At 49.4% G+C, this 23,371-nt stretch overlaps 2 protein-coding genes across 4 annotated transcripts; both read right to left on the minus strand.

The window, feature by feature from the left end:
* Positions 1-6,733: 6,733 nt before the first annotated feature.
* On the minus strand, positions 6,734-14,666 carry C15H8orf33 (chromosome 15 C8orf33 homolog). Its single transcript, XM_074841328.1, has 7 exons — positions 14,166-14,666; positions 13,340-13,430; positions 11,365-11,502; positions 10,455-11,182; positions 8,906-8,996; positions 8,643-8,789; positions 6,734-8,506 (listed from the first exon to the last, which is right to left on the minus strand). The coding sequence occupies exons 1-7, from the start codon at positions 14,664-14,666 to the stop codon at positions 8,310-8,312; spliced, it is 1,893 nt and encodes a 630-aa protein (XP_074697429.1). The 3' UTR covers positions 6,734-8,309.
* A 239-nt stretch (positions 14,667-14,905) lies between these two features.
* AMDHD2 (amidohydrolase domain containing 2) lies at positions 14,906-23,349 on the minus strand. Of its 3 annotated transcripts, none has more exons than XM_074841255.1 (11): positions 22,987-23,347; positions 22,341-22,477; positions 21,506-21,645; positions 21,080-21,134; positions 20,443-20,655; positions 19,229-19,317; positions 18,739-18,907; positions 18,371-18,478; positions 17,572-17,640; positions 17,025-17,126; positions 14,906-16,646 (listed from the first exon to the last, which is right to left on the minus strand). In XM_074841255.1, the coding sequence occupies exons 1-11, from the start codon at positions 23,067-23,069 to the stop codon at positions 16,558-16,560; spliced, it is 1,254 nt and encodes a 417-aa protein (XP_074697356.1). In that variant the 5' UTR covers positions 23,070-23,347; the 3' UTR covers positions 14,906-16,557. The 3 variants fall into 3 exon arrangements, 2 of the variants coding, with proteins under 2 accessions (XP_074697356.1, XP_074697357.1); XM_074841256.1 differs by having other exon boundaries at positions 18,739-18,883; positions 22,987-23,342; XR_012625293.1 differs by lacking the exon at positions 14,906-16,646 and having other exon boundaries at positions 17,340-17,640; positions 22,987-23,349.
* Positions 23,350-23,371: the final 22 nt, after the last annotated feature.

Genomic DNA, 23,371 nt, shown 5'->3' on the forward strand with positions numbered 1-23,371 from the left:
CCCGTGTCGAACGCATCATACACAAATACAGGTCCATCAGAGTGAGGCAAGTTACCATGAATGTACCCAGCGGGTATCTCACACACCACTGATGACAGACATCTCCACATGCTCCTTCTGAACTCAAATTCTCGCTGTCACAGGGCACGCACCAGTACTCAGCCAAGCCCCTTTGGAAACAGCTCTCAACTCACCATCAGCTGGGGCCTTGCCCTGGCTTTTCCTGCACTGCCTGGCTCAAAGCTGGCACTGTGGGTTTTCTAAATCCATGGCTATGTAAAGACTTCCAACGTCTGCCTTGTCCTAACAGGCACATGTGCTCTACCACCCGTGGTACGTACCGCAGCCTGGCTGGCAATCTATTTTTCCAGCGTGTAGGAGGTGCACACCTCTCTGCCATCTGCCACCATTCATTTTTCATTGCTTCTGAAAACAACCTGAAAATAACCCTGCTCTAAGTTTAATGAAGCAGGAAACCCTCTGAGTACATTTTTCCCCAAATAATCTGCTTACTGCTCTGTCATACCTACTGCCTTTACCCTCCTGAACTTCTGAATCCATTCATTTGCTCCTGTCTGGCTGTAATGAGTGGACTGCTCAGTTTCCATGAGAACAGGAAGTCAGTGGGAAATGAGGGGAAATCTAGAAATTACTTTTAGATAATTTAATAATTTAATGTGTAGCAACAAATTGAAATTCATAAGGAAATATGGATTCTACCCTACGAGGCGAGGGCTTAGATAAGTGCAGTTAATGACAAGAAAAGCCCTACCTCCTCCTAAATATCTGTTTTCAAGACAAAACAGCTTCCTCCAGTGGAAAAATAGGATAATCAAAGGTGTCTACATTGATAACTGACCAACTATGGCCAAAGTCCATTGAATAAGTCCAATGCCCCCTGAGAAATCTGCAACTAGTATTGCCTCTTGCCAATACTATCACATTACTCTGAATTTCCACAGATACTGCTCCTGAATGTCCTTGCCCAGGGCTCCAGCTTGGTGGTGTTTGCTCTTTCTCCATCCATAACAGCTTTTAGATCACTCATCTGTGGCACAGTAGTGCCAGCAGAGCTGCAGGCTTTTTCAGAACTGGGCAGGAAAAGCAAGCAGAGATGCTGGATGTGGCTGGTTGAGAAGACTGGCACACTTACTGAAGAAGCTTCTGCTGCAAGCCATCCTACCTCTGCTAGACAATGTTGGGGATTTAATTTTCCAGAGATCCTAACTTGGCACATCCAAACAACCCACATTCATTCTGAAAGAGAGACAAATTCTCAGAAGAAGGGAGAGAACGTTACCCCCTCCCTGAACATGAACAAGCATCCCTGTCCTTCCTTGACCTGGGAGAGACCCAAAAGCCTTTGTACGTACCCACATGATGTCATATTTGTGGATGGCACCTAAGTCACGTTATGAGCTGGCTGCATCTCTGTCATGCCATACACCCATGTAACCATGCTCAAATACAGCTCCTGAAACTATCCCAACATTTAGCCTTTGCCTGAGCAATAAAAAAACCCTGCTCCTCCCAGCAGTTTTGGCACTAATACTATTCCATGCAAAGTTGAAGTTTCCCGTTTCACTTCACTGGACAACTTATTGACAAGTGCTTTTTTAGGTTTGTTTAGGTGATGACTTCTTTCTCACTGCTCCCAAAACACAAAATGAGGTAAAACAAAGGATTATGTCGCTACTTTGCTTCTGCATGATTCCTGTTTATTTCATATGTCAAATGAACTTATATTAAAGTTTTCAACTGTCCAGAGGAGGATCATCTGCTGCATCAAGTCTGTGAAAAAAGTGTACTCCCTTTTTCTAAGCAAGTGAATGTTCCCTGTAGCTAATTAGCATATTAAACTGTAAGAAAATAGTGACCACAGCACCTTTTCTCCCCAATCAGCATTCTGCAGTTATCTTTAACCATACTAGAAAAATAAGCTAACACTGTTATTTTGCAACATGATCCATTTCCATAATGAAAAATCATTGCTATTTTATGATCTGTGACAGGTCTAATAAACTAGCACCTTCTTCAGTAAATGAAACATGCCAGTAAGTAAATAACCACTTGAATTACTCTTTCTGCCCATGTACTCTGCACAACATTCTCACGTTTTGTATATTTGCCCCTCTGCCTTCAACGGGACATACTGATTCCCCCAGGCAGCTCCTGAAGACTTAAGAAGTTATAATGTCCTGGCTCACTGAAATGGCTGTTTACAGCAGTGCCTTCATTGCTAAGAAATCTGTCTCTTGATTCTTCGGCAGGGCGCAGTTATTGACATCAAGGTCTGGCTCTCCCCTCTAAGGTGAAGGCTTCGTACTGGAGCTCCCACCTGGACCTAGAACATGCTCAGTGGCAGAGCGAGGCATTGGCACTGCACGATACGTGTCTCAAGAATGAAGAATATAAACAGCTGCTAGCATAAAGTAACACAGCCTCGCATAGCTGCCATGAACCTCTGTCATCTCAAGGGCAAAATCTGATGTATTGCAATGAGGATAACGATAAAAATATAAAGGCATGCATCTTGTTTCATCACCTAAAAAAGGGCCTTGGCCAAGGCAAAGAAAATTTTGCAGGTTGCCAATAGCGACTTTCGTGTTTACAGAGTACATTATGCATGATCATCACGCACAGCAGAAGAATTACAGAAGTATTTTCCATGGCTTGATACCATGCATTCACCACTAGATAGGTGTCTGCCGAGCTCCTGTACCCTACCGGGCCAGATCCTTAGCTGGGCAAACTGGCAAATCCCTGCTGTATGTGGGGAAAGTGGGAGATTTATAACAGCTGAAGAGCTGCACAATAATTTCTTGAGGTAAGAAATGATACCTGTTTCTATTAATATAGGAAGGAATAATTTACATATAGATACACACACATGCACATTGACGTCTTACACATGTAACGTACATACAACTCGTGTCACATAAAGCTGCCTCTGAGTGACTACTTAATGTTGAAATGCACAGTGCAAAAATAGGAATGTATTATACTTCAGAATAGCAAGACTTCACCCCCACCTCTTCCCCATTCAAGTTCATGGACTATGCACGTCAACAGGATTCACTACCTCAGCCAGGAGCTCTAAGTCTGGTTGAAAGTCTTTATAAGCCTCATACCTGAACCCTTGTGTTTCTTGACAGATACTGAGAGTGTGCTGCCTCCTTTCCTGAATGCTTCTTAGTTTCAGACATAACATCAGCACTTCTGTGATGGTGATGGTGGGACTTCTGATCATGGTGGCCATCCCTTTTCCTAGCTTCTGTGTCAAACAAGACATGGGTTAGCCTCTCCAGATAGTGCTCCAGCTCTTCCTGGGTGTGCTCCAGTTGCTTGCCAACATTACTGGGGAAAAAGGAAGAGGATGGTGGGGGCATTTTGCTTTCCCTGTCTTTCTTAGCCTCTTCCACATGCGGGTTATGCCTCATTAGAAGAAGCACTATGATAAGCAAGAACAGGCAGAGATACACAACCCAGACTTCTTCCATCTTGGTGGTGAGATACCAAGGACCTGGTAGCGCCTGTTGATGTATTCAAAGGGAAGAAGACAGGTGGACCAAGTAAAGTAGGTGGTCAACGCTTCCCAGCTGTCAGCATCCACAGGAAGGACTGGTGCCAGTAATCAAAGCACTGCGGTAGCTGATGTAAAAATTCGATTTTCTAAAGCAGTGTGGCTCACAAACCTTCCTGCAGTTCTAAATATGAAAGCAGCACAGTGGGCAGCAAAAAATTTTAAGCAAAGAAAATAAAACAACTTTGTCCTTAGAGTAAAATAACTTCAGCAGAAAGATACAAGATCATCTGTCACAGCTCCATATGATCTTAAAATAGCAGTATCTCTTCTCTTTTTCTGTTAAGGAACTGCAGATTCAATGCTTATGGCTCTTCAAATAACTTTCCTTCTCTTACAGCGTTTGAATTGTCTTGCTTGAAGTGGTAAGCTTTTCTTCTTTCTAATTCAAAGAAAAGATAAATTAGGATTGAGATTTTCTTCCCCAAAGGAACGTACTAAAATATTTTATCCTGTAGGGGTCATTAGATGCTGAGTCTGCAGTCTACCTACAGCACTCTTAAAAAAAAAGTGGCAGAAGACAATGTTAGTCACCCGAGTTAGAGATTCAGCAGGAGCAAATTGTTGGCTTCCTACTGTCTTTGCTGGTCTTGGGAAAGGATGTCCTCGTAGAAGCAGCTGCCGGGACTCAGGAGATAATTTCAGCTGAACTTTGTGGGGATCCCTTGGAGATCCTTTGTAGGCTGTTCCTCAGTGACTCTGCCCCCTGATTACTCAGAGCAGAAGATGGGCAGCCCAGGGACCAATAAATGTGTTTCCACTGACCAAGCCCAAGGGAAGGGCTTGGAAGAACTTACCAATTAGTGTCCAGCATCTGGGTTAACAGCCAAAATGCAAGCAGGGACAAGCAGCCACCAGGACAGGGCCAGTCTGCGACGGGGGAGGCTGGCCATCGCCTGCTCTCCGGAGGCAGGGTCTGTCTGGAATGGGATTGCATTTCCTAACCTTTGCTCAGGGGATCTTTTTACAGATGAGGGTGCCAAGCCTAAAAGGAGCAGAGATCACACCCGGATTTCAGCTGCCTCTGTGTGGAAATATTCTTGGGATCACCCTGCCACAGAAACAACTCTAAAATTCTTCACTTTGTTCCCAAAAGTGAGATCTGTTTTGCTACAGTGAACGGTCTGAGAAAAGTTATAGAGTTCCTTCATTCTATTACCCACCTTAGAAGTTGAGCCTCAGCTTTTACTTTTTCAGAACCAATGCTATTAAGCAAGTTCTGCTCTAGAGGCACTGTTGTACTTCACACTCCCTTTTTGCCTTGTCTTTAACTCACTCCTGAGGTCACAACCATGCTGGAAGATCTTGTAGGCAGTTTGCTGCCTGCAAGCCCGGGCCTGGCACTGCTGCACTACCTTTAGGTGGTCAGTCACTGAAGAGATACTGCGAATCCAGCCACCCCTTTCGCACTGATCTCAAATGCACGGCACGAAGCTGAGAAGAGGATGCAGAAAGAGAAAGGCAGGTCAGAACTGAGCTCAATTTTCTACAAACCGAGCTACATTTCCTTAATGCAAGAACACTGGGACAGAGAACTCCAAGCAGATGAGAACATCTCCTTTCTTCCTCACTGCTGTACATCATTAATGCCTTCAGGCATGGACCATACTTCCAGCCACATGTATTACAATAACTAGTAGAGCAAGGCCCTGACCCAAACTTGTCACTGCTGTAAGAGTGACAGCAGGGTCACTGAAACCCTGAACAGCATTGAAATCCTAAAGAAAGAAATGCTAAAAGGGGAAAACAATTTTTTAAAAAAATGTCATTAAGGCTGTAATGTGGCTCCTATAAAGGGCAACAGACTGATGGAGCAGTGACAACATTTACTAACTTGTAACAATGTTGCTTGTTTCCTTTTGAACAAATCATAATGCAGCAGAGATGCTCCAAATTTTGGAAAGCTTAAGAGTGAAGTTACTGCTGTAATTTCAAATGAAAAATAGTAGAGTTGCATCTTCAAGACCCGATCATTAATGAAATAACTTGAGCACATCTGTCAAAAATGCAGGAGGTGTCACCTTGACTATGAAAACACAGAGTGGACATGGAAAGACAAAATGCCTTGTGCAAGATCACACAGCCAGCTCGGGGAACTGACCCAGACAACTCTGGTCCTGCATTCAACTGCACAGGTCAAACATGACACTCCGGGCACTGATGAACATTTGCCTTCTGAGACCTCCAATAATCATAGAGTCACAGAATCACAGAATCATTCAGGTTGGAAAAGACCCTTGGGATCATCGAGTCCAACCCTCAGCCCTACTCGACAAAGTTCTCCCCTCACCACATCCCCCAGCATCTCATCTAAACGACCCTTAAACACACCCAGGGATGGTGACTCCACCCCCTCCCTGGGCAGCCTATTCCACTCTCTGACCACTCTTTCTCTGAAAGATTTTTCCCTCCTGTCCAGTCTGAACCTCCCCTGTTCAGGTTAAAGCCGTTCCCTCTTGTTCTGTCACTAATCACCTGTGAGAAGAGACCAGCACCAACCTCTCTACAACGTCCTTTCAGGGAGCTGTAGAGAGTGATGAGGTCTCCCCTCACCTTCTCCTCCTCACACTGAACAGTCCCAGCTCCTTCAATCTCTCCTCACAGGATTTATTCTCCAGGCCCTTCCCCAGCTCGTTGCCCTCCTCTGCCCTCGCTCCAGCACCTCGAGATCTCTCTCGTACTGAGGTGCCCAAAACTGGACACAACACTCCAGGTGTGGCCTCAGCAGTGCAGAGCACAGGGGGACTGTCACCTCCCTGCTTCTGCTGGTAATGAAGCACTGTGAAAGGAATATGGGCTGGCTTTGCAGGTCAGCATTACGTGAAGACCTCTGAAAAAACACAGGAGCCATTCACATATTAGAATGCATTTTTCTCTGACCTCTTTAGAGATAAACTGTCTGGATTAGGTTACAGCAAACATCCACCTCACTGGTATTTTTATTCTAATTGTGAATGCCTAACAAATAGTATAAGCACGAGGCTTGTAAGAATGCTTCCCAGAATACTCCTGCAGCCTCCCTCAGCACAGAATTTTATAATGCTTTAGCAACTCTAGCTTTACCTGAAACAAGACAAGTTAAAAAAATAACTATTTCCCAGACATACTCTGCATAACCAGCTAGGAAAGAAAACAGCTGTAGTTCCAAGGTCACGTACAAGATGCTCTTTAATCTTAGTAAATGGAATGAAAACACTAGAAGTTTGACAATGACAGCTTTTGAGTGTTTAATATAAAATCCTGGAAATCCAAGAAATACTGTATAGCATTGTTCAATACAGTAAAAGTAACAGCAGTGCTCCTTGGCAAGTAAAACAACAATCTGCTAACCTACTGATTTTCAGTCTTAACCTGTTGATTTCCAGAAGACTTACAGTCTTCTCTGCGTATTTCTCCTCATCAGATATGTTACCCATGTTTCGTTTCTCCTTATGCCTAGACAGGCATTAAAATATTTAAAAATAAATATCCTTGCAGATGCATCAGAGGTTAGTAATAAAATAATTTTTTTTGTAGCCAACACCAGGTTTTTTGAAGTATTTCTCATCAAATGTTTTCCACCATCTCTTCAGCTGCTCTCAGTACACCCTGGAATCTGCCTACACTCCCATTTCTCACTTCTCAGACAGGATGACTTGACTATAAAAAGGAAGGAAAGCACTGCACCCTACGGACACCCGATACCATGTTTCCTTTTAAAGGACTTCTGTTCCTTCAGCTTTTTTAGGCTTAGTGGGGAAGATTTTCTGCATGAACACAGGAGATGGGTTCAGTGGCTGAAGCAGTATCGAAACACTGGAGACACATTCAGTGTTCAGAAAGCAAACATTCAATACAAATCAAACGCAAGAGAGTCTCTGGGCTCTCACGGTTCATTTACTGCCACCCAGGGTTTGGCATGCAGCTGATTTATCCCCTGAGCCACTGGTGGTTGTAACTGGGCTGCTTATAAAGTAAACTTCCTTTTTCACGAACTGATTGTACATCCTTCCTAGCTGGCCAGAACTTGGCTTCAGCCACAAAAATCTTTCCCTGTCTGGAAACTGTCCTTACATCCCTAGGCTAGATTAAATCAGCATTTGCAGTCCTCATCTAAGTTCATACCTGTCAGATGAAGAGATGAATGAACAAGGACGGTTCTCACCCGTTTTCCTCCAAGATCCTGAACTCATACTTTCTAGATGGCAGCGATGACACGCACACTCCAGTGCTCTCTGGATACCAGAATATGCATCCACACAGACTCATACGGTGTGGAAGCATTCAACTATCCATTATGCTTACACTGCTGCATCTTCACATAAGCTGGATCTTCACTACAGATCATTCCCTTCTGTATGCATCGCTGCCTCATCTGCTACAAAAGGTCTGCTCTATTTAAAAGCAATAGGAGAACGGGAAAATCTCCCAGTATAAGACAGACTCTTAGGTTAATGTCAGTTCTGGAAGGATCTGGTTTTCCTTCTATAGACTCTGTGCTGATCTTTTGCAAAGGAGCCTTTCTACTGTGTGAGAACACAGCAGTACTATGCAGACTGAGTCCTGGGGTCATACACGTAGTAAGCAGATCTGTTTTAAACCTCTACATAAGGCACTCTGAAAGAGGATCCTTTCTTTAGGAGATTCTTGTGTAACATTGTCTACTGCACAGCATCTTTCCACCATTCTTAAGTTTACAGGAGATTTGGCACAGTTTTCAGCCACAGTTTTAGTCTAAAAGACTTTCCTAGAAGAAATTAAAGAAAAACTCTTCTTGGGAAGTTGTGCACTTGAATAAGCCTGTGTTAAGTGTCCTGGGTGGCTCTGAAGGGGATCCTGCTGAACCTTGGCTTTGCCTGCAAGCTCCTGAGCGCTTCCGGATGAACTGGCAGTTCTTGTTGCGGATGTTTTTCTTCACTTCCACGATCCTGGCAGATTTTGCAGCTTAAAGAGGGGAGAAAAGAGCAGTAAGAGATGTTCAGTCATCTCATATAGTGAGCTGCCACTCTGCAAAGCAATACGGAGGGCAGGAGCAAAGCCTTTTCTTCTTCTCTTCCCCCACCATGCAAAGTTCTCCTACCTGCTTCCATGAGCTTCAGCTCTTTGCACCATTCCTCCTCCATCTTCTTCCTGTAGTCTCCAAACATGGCTCTCATGAGCTGACGCTTCTTCACCAGGGGAGCCTTGTCACTGCGCAGTGTTTTGATTGCACGGAGAGCCTCCTCAGCTGGAGCAGCGCGAAGGAGAAACAACACACAATTTAAAGACTCCCCACTGGCTCTGCTCCTGCATGCCTTCCAACCCTTCCCACAGGGGAGATCTCTCATTTACTTGAATGCTTACCCTGCTTTGGAGTGGGTTTCTGTGTCTTCAGGCCCAGTTCCAGCTGTTCCACACACCAGTCCACCTCTTTCCACAGCTGGTCATCTGACTGCTATGCAACATGGACCAGAGTGAGCATGAGGAAACAAGTCATTGAAAAATTAGAGCAGCAGCTGCTACACAGGAAAAAAGGTATCTGCATAAAGTCAGGACTATTCCAAACTTCATGTTCTGGTGATCACTCTATAGACTTCAGTCTATAGCGTTTCTCACTGGATAAACTTAAAGCACTGGACAAATATTTAGTTGCAACTCACTGCCTCTATTTGATGGATTTAATATTTGGCTGCCATTCAGATTATGCTGTTTTCTGGAAAGCTGTCCAGGGCCTTTCCTCTGAAAGAAGCTGTCAAATCAAGTTACAGATGGGAGGGATAAGCATTAACAGCAAAAAACCTCTACCCCCAAACCTGTCCAAGATCAAAAAGCAAACAATGGACAAAATCAGAAGCTGAGTCTTGGTGTCTCAGCTCCTGTGTGCCTGCACAACCAGAAGTGCATGAGGAGAGGGAAGGTGAAGCTCATGAAGATGGAAGAAGCCAAGTCCCATCGAACAAAGCCAGCTGGCTAACTGAGCAGTGGAAGGAAGAGGGAAGCATGGCTGCACGCTGGGGCTGAAACAATTCTTAATGTGTAAACACAGAAGCCCTCAGGCTGTCTCCTTTTCCTTACAACGGTCTCCTTCCAACAGACTGGAAGGGCTTTACATCACCTTCAAATCTTTCTACCTTTCTGGTACTCATCAGTGCTTATTGGATGGAATGCTTCAAGAGGCAGGTGAACACTGAGTGTGACTTCCATGTAGAACATAAACAAGTTTTTCCTAATTTTGTATTTCAGTATCACTCAGCTGGCATTGTTTGTTAATAATGACTAAACCAGTGCTGAAAGGAAAAACGAAATGAAGACCTGGACCTTAAACAGAACATTAAAAAACCTCAAGGTGTGCCTTAATGGTGTGTTTACACATAATTTGCAACTTCAGTCGATTTCTGGGTCATGCCTTACAGTGGGAACCTTCTCAGAAGCATTCTTAAGCTTTGCACCAGACCCTGCCGCAGCCTCGGCTACCACAGACAGCAGCTTTGTGATCTGCATCATGTGAGCAATTCATCCTCCCCGGTAACAGGCAGACTAGGGGTACAGTGCCTGGTTCAGCACTCACATATACCAGCGTGGCACTGACTGAGGACAGTTACCTCTATTTTTTATTTTTTTAAGAAAATGTGGCACCCAGCTTCCCAGGATTAGCTGTCACAAGTCTAAACACGAAATGTTTCAGCACAAGTCTGAAGAAGACAATGAAGGACCATTAACTTCTTTTCCACTGGTTAGGTTCCTCCATTGTCTAGCAGAGAAAGAAAGAGCTGCTATAAGAAGCAGGCAGCAATCTTTGTCTTTCCAGTTTCATCTCAAGCCAGTATACTAACTGTTAAACTATGCAAAGAGGTAAAGCTTCTCTTTTGCTCAAGGGTTTATAAATTATGGGTTCCCATCAATATTTAAATACCTGAGAGGTCTCATCCTGGTGAGAAGTATCTTTATTTTGACATCTGTTAGCTTCTGCCTTTGCTTTCCTGTTGATCTCAGTTTCTTCCATCTCCTTTTTACTGACAGATGTTTTTTGTTTCTTCTTCTTTTTCTTCTTCTGTGCAGCCCCATCTGCTCTTGATTTCTCTGTCACTGTCTCATCTCCAGGAGCAGTCTCTGGTTGGGGGATCTTTAACATGACATGGCTTCTATCCGCTTTGGGTTCACTACCTGGAGTTGGAGTCAATTCAGGCTTCTGCAAGGCTGAAATCTGTGGCATATCTGCTGATTCAGTGGGCAGTGAATTTCCCAGCACTTCATGATCCGCGGTGTGCTCTATATGTTGGCTTGCTGGAACTAACTGAACCAGAGGACTGTCTTCATCTGGGATGGCAAAGTTGAAAGCAAACCTGGGTTCTTGTCCAGAGGCAGCAAAACTCAAGGCTCCATTCCAGTTCTCCTGCTCAGTGGCTTTTACATTGGTTTGTATCTGCTCAGCACCGCTGACACCAGGCACTGCTTCCAAAGCTGTGCCAGTTGCTTCTGGGTCAGTCTCCGAAAGTGCAAAATCAAATCGGAACGTGTTGTCAGATGACACGAACCACTTTGGCTTTGCCTCAGAGATTTGGTCAGATTGTTTCCCATCTACCACATCATCTGAAGTCTGCCCATTGCTTTGCTGCCCTTCCACATCACCAGGTTTCATGTCTAGAAAAGATAAAGAACAGTGTTTCTATCAATATGCCAGTTTCCTACTACGGGGATGCCACTGCTACTGCAACTTGTAAGGCACTGCCACAGAGAAGCAAGCTAATCAAAAGCTGCAGCATAAGAAATCTACAGAAAAGAACAAAATACCACCATTCCCTGAAGGGACAGTTCAAGCCCACCTGCTTTCTCCATGCTCTTCTGATCCTCAGCCATCTTGAGATGGTAATCTCCAAACACCTGGCTTATCATTTGTTGCTTCTTCACAAAAGGAATCTCACGGGAGCGCAGGACCTTGAGAATGTGCTGTGTCTCCTCTGCTGCTCTCAAGAAAAAGACCAAGAGAGACAAGAAACAGGTTATGGTGGGCCTTACAAACCATGTTGTGGGATGCTGATGACTGGGTCTCCTCTGAACATGTTCTATGTTCATACCACCTCTAACTAATCCATGACTGGCATTCAACTGAAAGGAAACTCCAAGTGCTTCTAGAAGATGCAATAGCATGAAATGTTCTTAAAGAAAAAAAAACAACAGATCTTAAGTGCTTATTATATATGTTAGGAATCTTACACTGCAGTAAGTGCATTACTAGGGGCACAGAAGCTACACAGGGCTTAAAAACCCTTCCCCCAAAGCATCTGACAAATCCAAAATCCAAGAGCCTAGCTCAGTATCTCTTCTCTGGAAAACTGGAAAAAAAATCTGAGCAGTAAGCACACCCTGAAAAGCAGGACTCTTGCTTGACCCTCATACAAACAGGCCTGACCACAACACTAATACCAGTTCTTTGTGTCTGAGCAAATTCTCTCCTGATACGCATAGTCTTCTAGTGTTTGTCTCACACATTTCAAGCCACAGAAAAGCTTGATGTACTAGACTAGTATTTTGGATTGGGCACACACCCATCTCTCTTGGCTGCAGTGCATCTCTCTGGGACTTTCCAAATGAGGTGTATCTTGCAGATCCAACACTGATGTTGTCCCATGCTAGGAACAGTGTGTGAGTGAGGCTAAAATGCTGCCCTGGGGCTGTAGCCACCTGAAAAGTGGGATGTATCTTCATAGCACCTGGGTGTCAGGGTCCTGAGCACACATCTCCCCCATTCTTCAAGGAGTTCAGCTGGCTGCATTCGTCTGCTTGCTAGTAAGAGCTGTTACAAAGAGTTAGAAAAAGCTTCAGGGGAACCCCTCCCTCACATGGGAGTTATGTTAAGCTGAGGATCTCATGCACAGCACTGCTGCAGCCAGTACCTCATTGATCCAAACCTTGAATTCCTGGTTAGAGCCTGGATCTGGCTCATCACTGCAGACCCCTCTGGCGATCTGGATTCCAGGCAGAGTCCAGTTACCATCATCAGTACTGCTTTGCTCTCGTGGGTCAGGTACTGTGCAAACAGGCCCTTTTCTGGCCAAGTCGTTGCCTCTGCTGGCCTTGTCACTGCGCTCAGCTCCTGCCTCCCCTCCAGGAGCAGCCTTCCCCTGCTGCTGCTGGACACCAGGCACCAAGCACAAGATAACGGGCGTAACAAAATGGTCTGATTCTCAAGCATGGTGTGTGGGCACGTATTAATCACTGTTACATCCTCAGGTGCACCAGCAAACACTCCTCTAGGCATCTTACAAAGGGTAGCCACACCCCTCCTCTGAATACTAGCCATCAGTAGGAGCAGGACATGTGACTTCATTTATTTACAAGTTGGGCTGACTAGATCAAAATCTGATCTTCTGAAAAGTATTTTATAGGATTTTATCTTTCATGTAATTTCTCCTTGGAACAAGAACAATGAGGAACAAGCTTCAAAAAAATAAACCTAGTGGTGTTTAAGGGCCAGATGCACTGACACGGTATTTCCTGAAGACTGGAAAACAAAAGCATAGCTGTAGCAGAACCAAACAGCAAGCTGTTGGGAGAGGAAAATGAGAACATGAGAAAGAATACAGAGAACAGGGAGAACGAACATCACAGGAATGGAAGATAAAGCTGCTTCCTGACAGAGTGTTCTTAAAGTTCAACGCTTTATGTTGTCTTGTATTTAGAACAAATCCCATATAACACAAGAATAGGAATCAGATGGGAGAGAAGAAAGAGGTCCAGGTCTGCTAAATCAGAACTGAGGTTGGAATATGGGTTCAGACTGTGAAAGGGGCAACATACCTTGTTTTGGGGTTGGGTTGAGGCGAAGGAGGTTTGTCTCCAGCTGCGAAATGCACCACTCCAGCTCATCTTGGAACGTGCCTTGGGGAGCCTTGGACATGGGAGGGGGGAAGGCACAATGTTTAAAAGAAACACAAATCTCTCACCTGCAAAACCGATACCAAAACTGAGTTTTCTGAAGTCCTTTACCCTTTTATGGGAGATCAGACTAGCAGGTCATAAACCCCTTCTCTGGCTTTACACTTGAGGTGTGTTGTGTAACAGCTCAGTTTATACCAGAAATCAACACAGCACAGGGTGGGACACGTCCTGCAATATTCCCTGTTTGGGGGGCACCAAATTCATTACAAAAATTAGACAATAAACTGTTACTAGCAGTAAACCACCCACTCCTAGCGAGCCAGGACTTCCCACAGATTTTTTTTTTTTTCTCCTCCTCCCTTTTTAAAGGCCCCAAGTGGAAGATTTGTCATTTTTTCTGAAGCTTATTCTATGGCATAACATGTCTCCACAGCAGGTAACTTCTCCCCAGCACAGCTCTGGCAATACACAGGATTTATCTTTATGCTAAACACCAGTCCCTAAGACTCTGCTGTATTTTACCCCGTCTGCCTTCTGCTGAGTAGGTGGGAAGTAAGGCTTAGAAAAAAATGAAAAGATCTTGTCTTAGCAGAAGGAGGAGGTGAGCAGGCCCTGGGAAAGGCAGGGCCAAGGGCCTGGGAATCCTTCAACGAGAACCTGCTGGGGCTGAAGAGCCCGGGCCGGGGAGGGGGCTCTCGGGGAGGGCGCCCCAGAACGGGAGCGAGGGGCCGGGCCAAGCTCTTACCCGCTCCATGCCGCGGCCTCCGCCCGCAGACCCGCGGGTGGGCTCCCGGGCTGCCGCTCCCGGGGCCGGGCCTGGGACAAGCACGGCGGCCCGGCGCCGGGGGGTGGGCGGGGAAGGCGGGCAGGCCGCAGCCGCCGTGCACCGCCCCAACGCTTCCCCGCGCCGCGCTGCGGCCGCGCCTCCGTTCCGCTCGCGTCTCCGTTCCGCCTGCCGCCCGAGGGGGGAGCGGGGGCGCCCGCCGGTTCGCCGCTGCCGGCCGGGGCCGAGGGGCTCGGCGCAGGCCGCCACCGGGGGCGGCCCCTCCGTGCGGCCCGGGGAGGCCACCGGCACCAGCGCCGGCCCCCCCGCGGCGGCTGCCCGGCCCCCCAGGGCCCGCGCCGGGCCTGCGCCGCCCGGGGTGCCGCGGCCCGGAACCTTCCACCGAGGGCGGGTGGGCCCCGGCTGGGGCGGCCGCGGCGGGAGGCGGCTCAGAGGAGGCGAGTTCCCACCGTGGCGGGGCATTAGCCCTCCCCCCGGCTTGGCGCCCTCTCCCTGAGCCCCCCAGGGAGCTGCTGGGCCACGTCCCCCCCCACGTGTCCCGCTGCGGGCCCCCACCCCTGAGCGCCCACATCAGCCTCGGCCCCACCGAGACCCGAGGCCGAGGGGGCGGCTGGCAGCGCCCCCCAGCCTGCACCCCCCAGGGAAGGGCACAGCGCGTTCTCAGCAGGCAAAACCGGGTCATACACATACACAGGTAGTAATTCCATTTCTATTTTAGATTTCCTTTTGATTATTTAATTTTGTAAATTAAAAAAAAAGTTAGACACCTTGTTTCGTACGCATGTTTTTCCCTTGGGGTTTTTTTCCACAGCAGTCAGAAGCGCCCCCGCGGAGATTTGCAGTGCCGCAGCACGTCACATTGCGCAGCACGGCATTTGATGTCTCTTTCAAATGCTTCAAATCGTGGAGGTTATAGTTTCTGCTGACATTGGCAGTTGATGTTAGAAATTCTCCAAGGCTGCCAGTTATTTCAGCAGGGCTCTAAAGTGCTAGGAAAGCACTTCCAAATGTTGCTGTTAAAGGTTATAAAAAGTTACTGAAAAAAATCGGCACACTTCTGACAATCCCGACCAGACTTGACTCGCCTTACAACCTCCACCCTTGCTAAGACTTAGCCCTCGTCTAAGTCCTCCCCTCACTACAAAAAACATCTAATTGATTTGAGGTTTATCAGAGGTTGTCTAAGACTTATCGCAAGGCCCTTCTGACTGCGGTAGGTTTGAAATCAGCATCAGTCTTTACATAGAAGTGTCCAAGTGTCAGGAAAAGAGCTGACAGTCAAGTATTGGAGAAGGTAATAATGAGCATGGGAATAATGAGCTATCAGCAACTGTCTTGAAAGGCCAGAATCCCACTGCAGTTCTCTTCTCCCTCAGTCCCTGAGCTGGACCGAGGGCTTGTGAGCCCGTCACCACCAGTCTGGATGCATCCCCTAAAGCAAAAGCTTCCATCTGTGGCCTGAGGAATGCACAAACCCATCAGACGATGCAAAGGCTCTACCAGGTACGGCTGGGCACGGAGCCTGCAGAACCCATCTAGCCAGAACAAAGCGTTAAGAGGAACATTGCTTTCTGTGGCAGGATGCTGTCCATGTCTCCAGCCGAAACCACGTGCTGTGGACTCAATGCCCATGCAGGGAAAAGGCACAAAGGACCAGCAATGCCTCATTTTTCCTGGGTTTGATCTCTGCCCTGAGGATTCAGCCCACATGGATTCACAGCCCCACAATGGCACCAGGTCGGCGAGCTGTGACAGCCTTGCTCCAAGGACACATGACAGAGGGACTGCCGCGGGATCAGAACATGATCCTCAACTTCTGCTGACACAACAGGAACCTTTTAACGTGAAGAGCTGCGAGCTGAGCTGGTGGAAGCTGATGTCTAACCAGCCACGACTGCCTGGGAGTGAGGCAAACAGCAGCCAGAGGAATGGAAATGGCTTGAGCCTGCCTCAGGCGTGGGGCAGGTTAGTGTGTGCTGTATAAAACAGTGCAAAGGCTGGGACAGCTTCACACTGCTGTCAGACGGCGACAGGAGCACCTCTGGGGACTCCATGCAGGACAGCTGTGCAGTTCTTCAGGTCCCTCCAGGGACTGACAGTCCCCCTCAACACAGATCTGCCTGCTTTCCCCACTCCACCAACTGAGCACCAACAAATTTGTTGCAGGCATGGCTGTAATTGGAAGCAGCGGTTGCGCTGGAAAACGCAGCTCTTTGGTATGAGGCTCCTTTAAGGGAGTTGCAGGAAGGAATTAAAAAAAGGGAAAAAAAAAAAAAAGAGAGAAGTGGGGTGGTTACCAAAGCTGCTAACCACAGTGCCAGGGAGCCTCAGAGGGCACCAGGACAGCCCAGCGTCACATGCCTAACACATCCTGTCTCCAGACTTCCTCGCCTGCAATGTATGTGGCTTGCACGTACAGACCGTCATTCAGCATCAGGAAATCTGCATCGGACAGGAGAGAAAGGAAGCAGCTGTCAGAGCAATGGAGCAGCTGAAGCTGGCTGGGAAAAGCTGGGCTCAGTGGGGAAGAGCTTCTCCCCACCCCAGACGCAGCAGCAGGACAGCAGCGCAGTGCCATCCTTGCTATGGCAGCTGTGCTCCGTGCTTGGCTGAGACGTGGGGTCTCTCCAAAGGGCTCACAAAACACCACCCGTGTCCAAAGGAAAAACCACTGGAGCAAAAGCCCAGAGCAAATCCCAGGCAGAGAGAGTCTCCCTGTAGCTCCTGCTGAAGCAGAGGATGAAGATACGTTTGCAGCAGCCCCTGCTTCGCTCCAGCACCCAGCAGCCCTCACACCATTGTCCCCATCCATACCAGTACCTGCATCAGAGTCGTAATTTAGTGTCCCCTTTCGGTGTTCAATCCCCAGGAGCTGGGCAGGATGCAGAGACGCTGCCTCTAATGCAGTCTCCACCGAGCACCCTTGGACAGAGAAGGGGGAGACATTAGGACAGTAAACAGCCCCGTTACCAGAGCAGCCCAACCCCCCCTGGCTAAGGCAACTGTCAGCCTGGCAGGGACCTGAGCTGGAACACCCTCGCCAGAGCTGGATGGAGCTGGGGAGGGGAAACATCCCTACGGGAGACAGCAAGAAGAGACAAACACCTAGGGTATGGGGAGGGGAAGAACATTCACCTTTGTGAGAAAGGAGCAGAAGAGTTCACCTCTCATTAGTGCTATGCTTAAAATGAAAACTCCCCTCAAAGGGAAGGTGCTCATCTGAGGCCAGTGCTGCTGATCCCAGCCCTCCTCATCATGTCTCAGGCGAGAGGGAACATTCCCTGGTGGAGCGAACACAACTGGCAAGAGCAAGACCTCTTCCCGTGTCAGCGTAGGGAGCAACAGCTTGTGGACAAGGCTCACTCACCTGTGGCTTCCTGGAAGTGTCGCACACACGTGTCCATGGTCGCCACGCTACCGCTCAGGGTCTTTGTGCCTGGGAGAGGAGCAGGATAGCACTGAGCAGGTCCCACAACTCACAGCAAGGAGAAGGGCAGGGTGGGAATGCATAACATGAGCAGAAGGGGCAGAAATCCTGGGCTGCACAAGGATCGAGTTGAAGGGCCCACAACCATTGCTGCTGAGTGACAGAACCAGGCAAGAGGGAGCCTGTGCTGGCAGCACAGGGAGAGGTACCAGGATGCTACCCCGCAGCTCCACTGTAAGACCAGCTGGACTGGGTGAAACTAGCTCACAACGCAGGCACTGCTGCCACAGGGGAAGAGAACTGAGAAAGGAATGATCCTTCTCTGAAATACCTTCCCAGTCTCCAACTGCTTGCAGCTTAGGGAACTTAGTTAGCGAGAAGTGGTACTGTTATAGTAAAGATGAGGGACAATAAATATCTGTAGGATTTCTCCATCCTTTCTGACCTCACTAGAACCTCTGACATCCATGACTCTGAGCAATGAGGTGTTTAAAGGTGTTGCAGACAGCTACAAATGGACAGAGTCCTCCTCATGCCAAGAAGATGGGGCACCACCCCTCTTTATGAGGTGCCTCGTTCTTGCCAGGGCCAAGATACTGCAGAGCCATCAGGCACCAAAACCAAAGAGGGTGGCACCAGCGCTGCCTCACACTGACAGGCACTGCAAGGGGTGCTGAGCTCTCCAGGAACGGGTATGAGTGGCAGCGCTGTCACCAGCTCTTTAGCAAGAGGCAGTTACCTGCGATGTAGGTGTTCAACCCATCGATCTCCACCACCTGCTGACCCAGCGTGTGCCGACCTGGTGCCAGCCCCATGCCAGCAATCGCATCTGTCACCAGCACGAGGCCTGAGGGACGCAAGGAAAGGAGCTGCGTTAGCTCTGCAGCTGATCTTGCTGCAGCTCCAAGCTCTGCACCACACCGGCCCTCCCAGAGAGGGGCCAAGGTGTCTCTAGCCACATCCGACCAAAGCAAGTGGGCTGGTGAATCAGCACGCGTGGCTGTGACCTCTTTCAGGCAGCGAGGGCAGTACACCACAGCACTGCACGGGGGTTTTGTGGGAGATGGCACAGCGCTGGTGACGCTGCGTGGGCCCGGCACGGCTCACCTTTGGGGTGGGCTCGGTGGGCGATCCGCAGGGCGGCTGGGTTGGTGTGGATGCCATCAGAGATCATGCCGTAGAAGACCCTCCGCCCAGGAGGAATCTTGTCACTTGTCAGCAGCCCCACGATCCCAGGGTCGCGATGGTGGAACTGCCCAAGGGGAGAGAGGACAAGCTGTGGAGCATAACCAGGACTTGTGGGCTGAGACCCTTCCCGTCAGGGGACACAGCTGCCATCTCTACCAAACAGTGCCCGGCAGCTCTGTGCTCCATCTTTTACCAGACAAATCTGGGCATTTCCTCCAATTTCAAGTCTGCTACAGCTTTGACTCTCTTTTAGATCAGGCAGTAGAAATGTGAAGCCAGAGGTTCAGTGCTCAAACCTCATTGCAAGGCTTATTATGAAACAAGCTGGGGAGAATATGCATCTGTGGGGAGCAGGACAGAAAGCACCATGAGCAGCACCAGTGCAGGGCAAGTGCCCTTGACTACTCACCGGCAACATGGCATTGAAGAGGTGAGTGATAAAGGTAGCGCCGTGCTGCACAGCCTCCTCAGCCTGGGAGAGATTAGCCACCGAGTGACCTGGGAACAAAGATCAACGCATGATTTTTCTGCCCATCTCTTCATTTATTTCCCTAATGAAGACGCTCTGTTACTAGGACTCTGCTGATGCCCACCCGGGGCTGAGGTCTGAGATGCCAGCCTCGGCACAGAGGTGTCTGGCCATGACCGTGGGAGACTGGCAGTGGCTGTTTCACCTGAACATGTTCACTGTTCACATCACAACCATCACAAATGCTGCCTCGCTCAGAGAAAGTTGCCTTCAGGCTGGGTTAAAGATGCAAGGACATGCCTTTCTGCTGTCCTCAGATATTTAAAGGCTTTATAGAGAGGTGTCAAGGGAGTAGAAACAGTGGGGACTTTGCCAAGAAAGAATATGGGGATAAAACTATCCGGAAAAAAAATTCTGTTTTCGCCAACACTGACAGCAGCTCTAATGCTCCGTAGCCAAACCTTGCCTTTCTGTAGTTCTTTGCTTTATGTGGCTGTGAGATAAGAGGTGCTCTGCTGTATGAATTTAATGAAATTAATTAAGGTTTCATTTCACCCTGAATAACTCCCTTCCCACCTTTTTTTTTAAAGAAAAAAAGGATTTCTTCAATGATCTGAAGCAAAGAAGAGTTTGTGAAACAGAGGGCAAGACAAATGTAGCCAGTTTTAAGTCAGTGGCCAGCAAGACACTGGAGGGACAGGTCTCTTACAGCACTTCCCGTTGAAAACCAGAGTTACCAAAACTCAGCAGTAACCTTTGGAAAATTATTTCACCTGTCAAGGCCTAAAGCAGTTGAACTTCAGAGTTTGAACCTTTCCACGTTGTTAACTCTCAACTGCATCTTTATTAAGATTAATGTTCTTTCCTGTGTTTGAACAGCACCAAACGCTACCTTGTGTTAAATGGCAGGGGCTCCTCAATCAAGATGAAGTTTGGCCCTTACTGTACAAAGGGCACAGATCAGCAGCATCAAGCAGGGTTCCCATTTGTGACAGGTCTGTCACCTCCATACAGGCCAGGCAAAAGAAAATCCCACCCCATCCAATCGCACTGAGACACCATTAGAGACGCCACAGCCGCAAGAGAGGGGCTGCCTGGCCCGTGTGGCACAGGGAGACGGAGCCTCCCTGAGCCTCCTCCGCCCCAGCCCTTACCGAGCGAGACACAGATGCCCTGCTTGGTGAGTTCCTGGATCACCTCACTGCTCCTCTTCATCTCTGGGGCCAGCGTGACTATCCGGACACAGTCCAGGGACCCGTAGGTGGCAAGCAGGTCCTGGAAGGCACCTGCCTCAAAGGTGCGGAGGCAATGCTCCGGGTGTGCCCCTTTCTTCTCCTTGCTGATGAATGGTCCTTCCAGATGGGCCCCTGCCCAAAGAGGAACACAAAGCCATGACTCTTCCTCTCCCCACCAAGGACCAAGAAATCTGCTGTGTCCACCCTGCTCCAGCCAAGCTCCTGCCATTCTGCTGCAGCAAAACACATGGCTCAGGTAACTCTGAGCTCAGCCCAGCAGAAGATGCAGTGGTGGCAACTGGCCAAGCCAAGCCACCCCACTGCCATTACCCCATGGGACCCAAAAGGGATGGAGCGGTGCGTGTACAATGACAGAGACCAGGCACAGGTTGAGGGAGAAAGCAGTCTGTGCCCACCTGTGAATCCCTCCCACTGAGAGAGCTCCAGCCCCCACTTGTGCTGTCCCCACAGTAGCTTCTTTCCCCTTAACAACAAACAAGATAATTGTCTGCCTAGAGTAACACCAGAGAGGATAGTGAGGGACAAAACCACTTACCCAGGATACCTGCTCCGTGGGCTCCACCATTTCTTATACTGATCTGAGGGAGAACCTAGAGAAAGGGGTTTGTCAGATGTGGCACCTCAGACACAGCACCCCAGCCTGCCAAAACAAACCCAAATGTCAGGTCTGGAGAGAGATTTGTAGCTGGACCACTTGGGACCATCAGCCAAACACAGCCTGCAAAGAAAAAGCCAGCTGCAAGCCCTGTTGTGCAAAGCTGGCCTGGGAGCCATCGCTGTCTCAGCAGTCTAAAGGTTAAGGGCAAGAAATCCAGGGGTGGAGTCCAGCTCCTCATGCCCACGGCTCTTCCAGCAAGGAGCTACCCCAGTCTCTGCTGACCCAGCCTTTGCCCTCTCACCTCTTGGTACCAACCTCAGCCCTGTATCACCCTGCAGATGAGAGGGGGAGAAAGTCACTTACCTGGTGATACACAGGTGGAGGAGAGGTCACGAGAGTGGGACAGAAGGACGTCACTCCATGGGAGAGGATTTTCTGACTGACCAGGTCAATCCCTGATTTGAAGTCATCTGTAGCCAGAGAGAAGTCCACCCCAAAGCCTCCTGCACCATGATCAAAATAGAGATGAAACGGCAGCTTCCCCAGTGGACATTTTCCCACCCAAAAATGCCAAAGAAACACTTTGCGTGACCGGAGTGAGCCACTCCATTTGTACAGCACTGGCCAGAAGCAGAGGGCTCCATGGGCAGTTCTGTCCTACATTCGTGAGGCTCCGCGAGTACAAACCCCACCAACGCCATCCTGATGAAGTGCTTTTCCCCGCAGCATCCCAGCGTTTTTCAAGCACCAATGTTTTATTTTGATGCAGAGCAAAATCTGAGGATTCCCCATTAAAGAGAGGACCAGACTTCCAACATAAGCTATCACAGAACAAGCCCCTCTTGACCCTCAGGAAAGAACTATCGCAGGTAATATTTGTTCCCTTGAGAAGTCCTGCTCTGTCCTCCCTGCGTGCTGGAAACTGGGCATCCTGCCAGCACAGGGGTGGGACAAAATGTTGATAAAAATGAGGTTAAGAGGAAAGCTGGGCTGAAACCCCCACCCAAAGGGGATCAATGACGTGACAGCAGCAACCATAGGCAAAACTGTTCTTTATCATTAGTTCCCGGCATATCTCCCTCGAGCGGCAGAAACGCACTTGGTCACGGGCAGTGTGCATGCAGCAGGGTTTGAAGGTCCGGGATGGACAAACCTGGGACTCCCCACCCCTCTGCAAGCACACACGGCTTCACCGTACCGTTGATCTGGACATCGATGAAGCCTGGGGCGATGATGCTGTCCTTACAGTCCAGCTGGATGTCAGCAGATCCCTTTTCATCGAAGAAGAGTTTCTCCGGGTTGAGGATCTTCCCCTCTCGCACCCACAGGTCCTCCCTGAAGGGACAATCACACACACGCCAAGCTCCTGTGCCGTCTGCAGTGGAGCACATGGGAGCGGGTGGCCACGGCCCCGGTGACAGGTGGTCTCAGGTGCAGCAGCCCTCCCCAGCACCCTCCACCTTTGGCTCTCTGATGTCTCCTAGGGCAAAGCTGCTCTTCCAGCAGCAGCATGACTGGCAGCCCTCTCTCTGTCTGGCCTCTGGCTTTACAAAACTCATGGGAGTGGGATTTTCATGGGCTGCCCATCTAATGTGGTGGCATTGGCCAAAGGGCCCAGGGGCTGGCAGAGGAGGCAAAGGAAAGGGAGAGGGGAGCAGAGAGGGGCCACCTTGTCTCCTTCAGAAATCAGGCGAAGGGGACGAGGGACAGTGGGAGCACAGGGGGCGAGAGCTGATGCACTGGGGGACCTGGGGACAGTCCCTCCTGTGCTCCAGGCTCCAGGTCAGCTCTGCGGCCTGGCCACGACCGCCGGCACCCCCCCGGTACCCCCCAGCAGCCCTCACCTCTGGAGCTGGTGGCTCCTCAGGATGCGGCAGTTGGTGAACTGGACGATGGGCGCGTCTGAGACGGATTTGTTGGACGGCATCGCGAGGCCGCGGGAGGCGGAGGGAACGGGGAACACCCCCGGTGACCGGGGTCAGGGACACGGGGTGGGGACCGGAGCTGGCAGAGCAGGGCAAGGCCGCGGGCTCCGGTGCGAGCGGCTACGAGGAACCGGTAAAGGGCGGAGGGGCCGGAGCACCGCCTCGGGGGCAGGCGGCGGATAGGCCCCGCCCCTCCCCGGGGCTCCGGACCGGTGCTGTGAGGAAAAGGTCCCGCCGCGGGGCCCGGTCAGGGCCGGGCCCGGTGCAGCCCCCGCTCCGCGGGACACCCGGGGGCGGGGCCGGG

This window comes from Strix aluco, chromosome 15 (genome assembly GCF_031877795.1).
Source record: "Strix aluco isolate bStrAlu1 chromosome 15, bStrAlu1.hap1, whole genome shotgun sequence".
Taxonomy (NCBI): domain Eukaryota; kingdom Metazoa; phylum Chordata; class Aves; order Strigiformes; family Strigidae; genus Strix; species Strix aluco.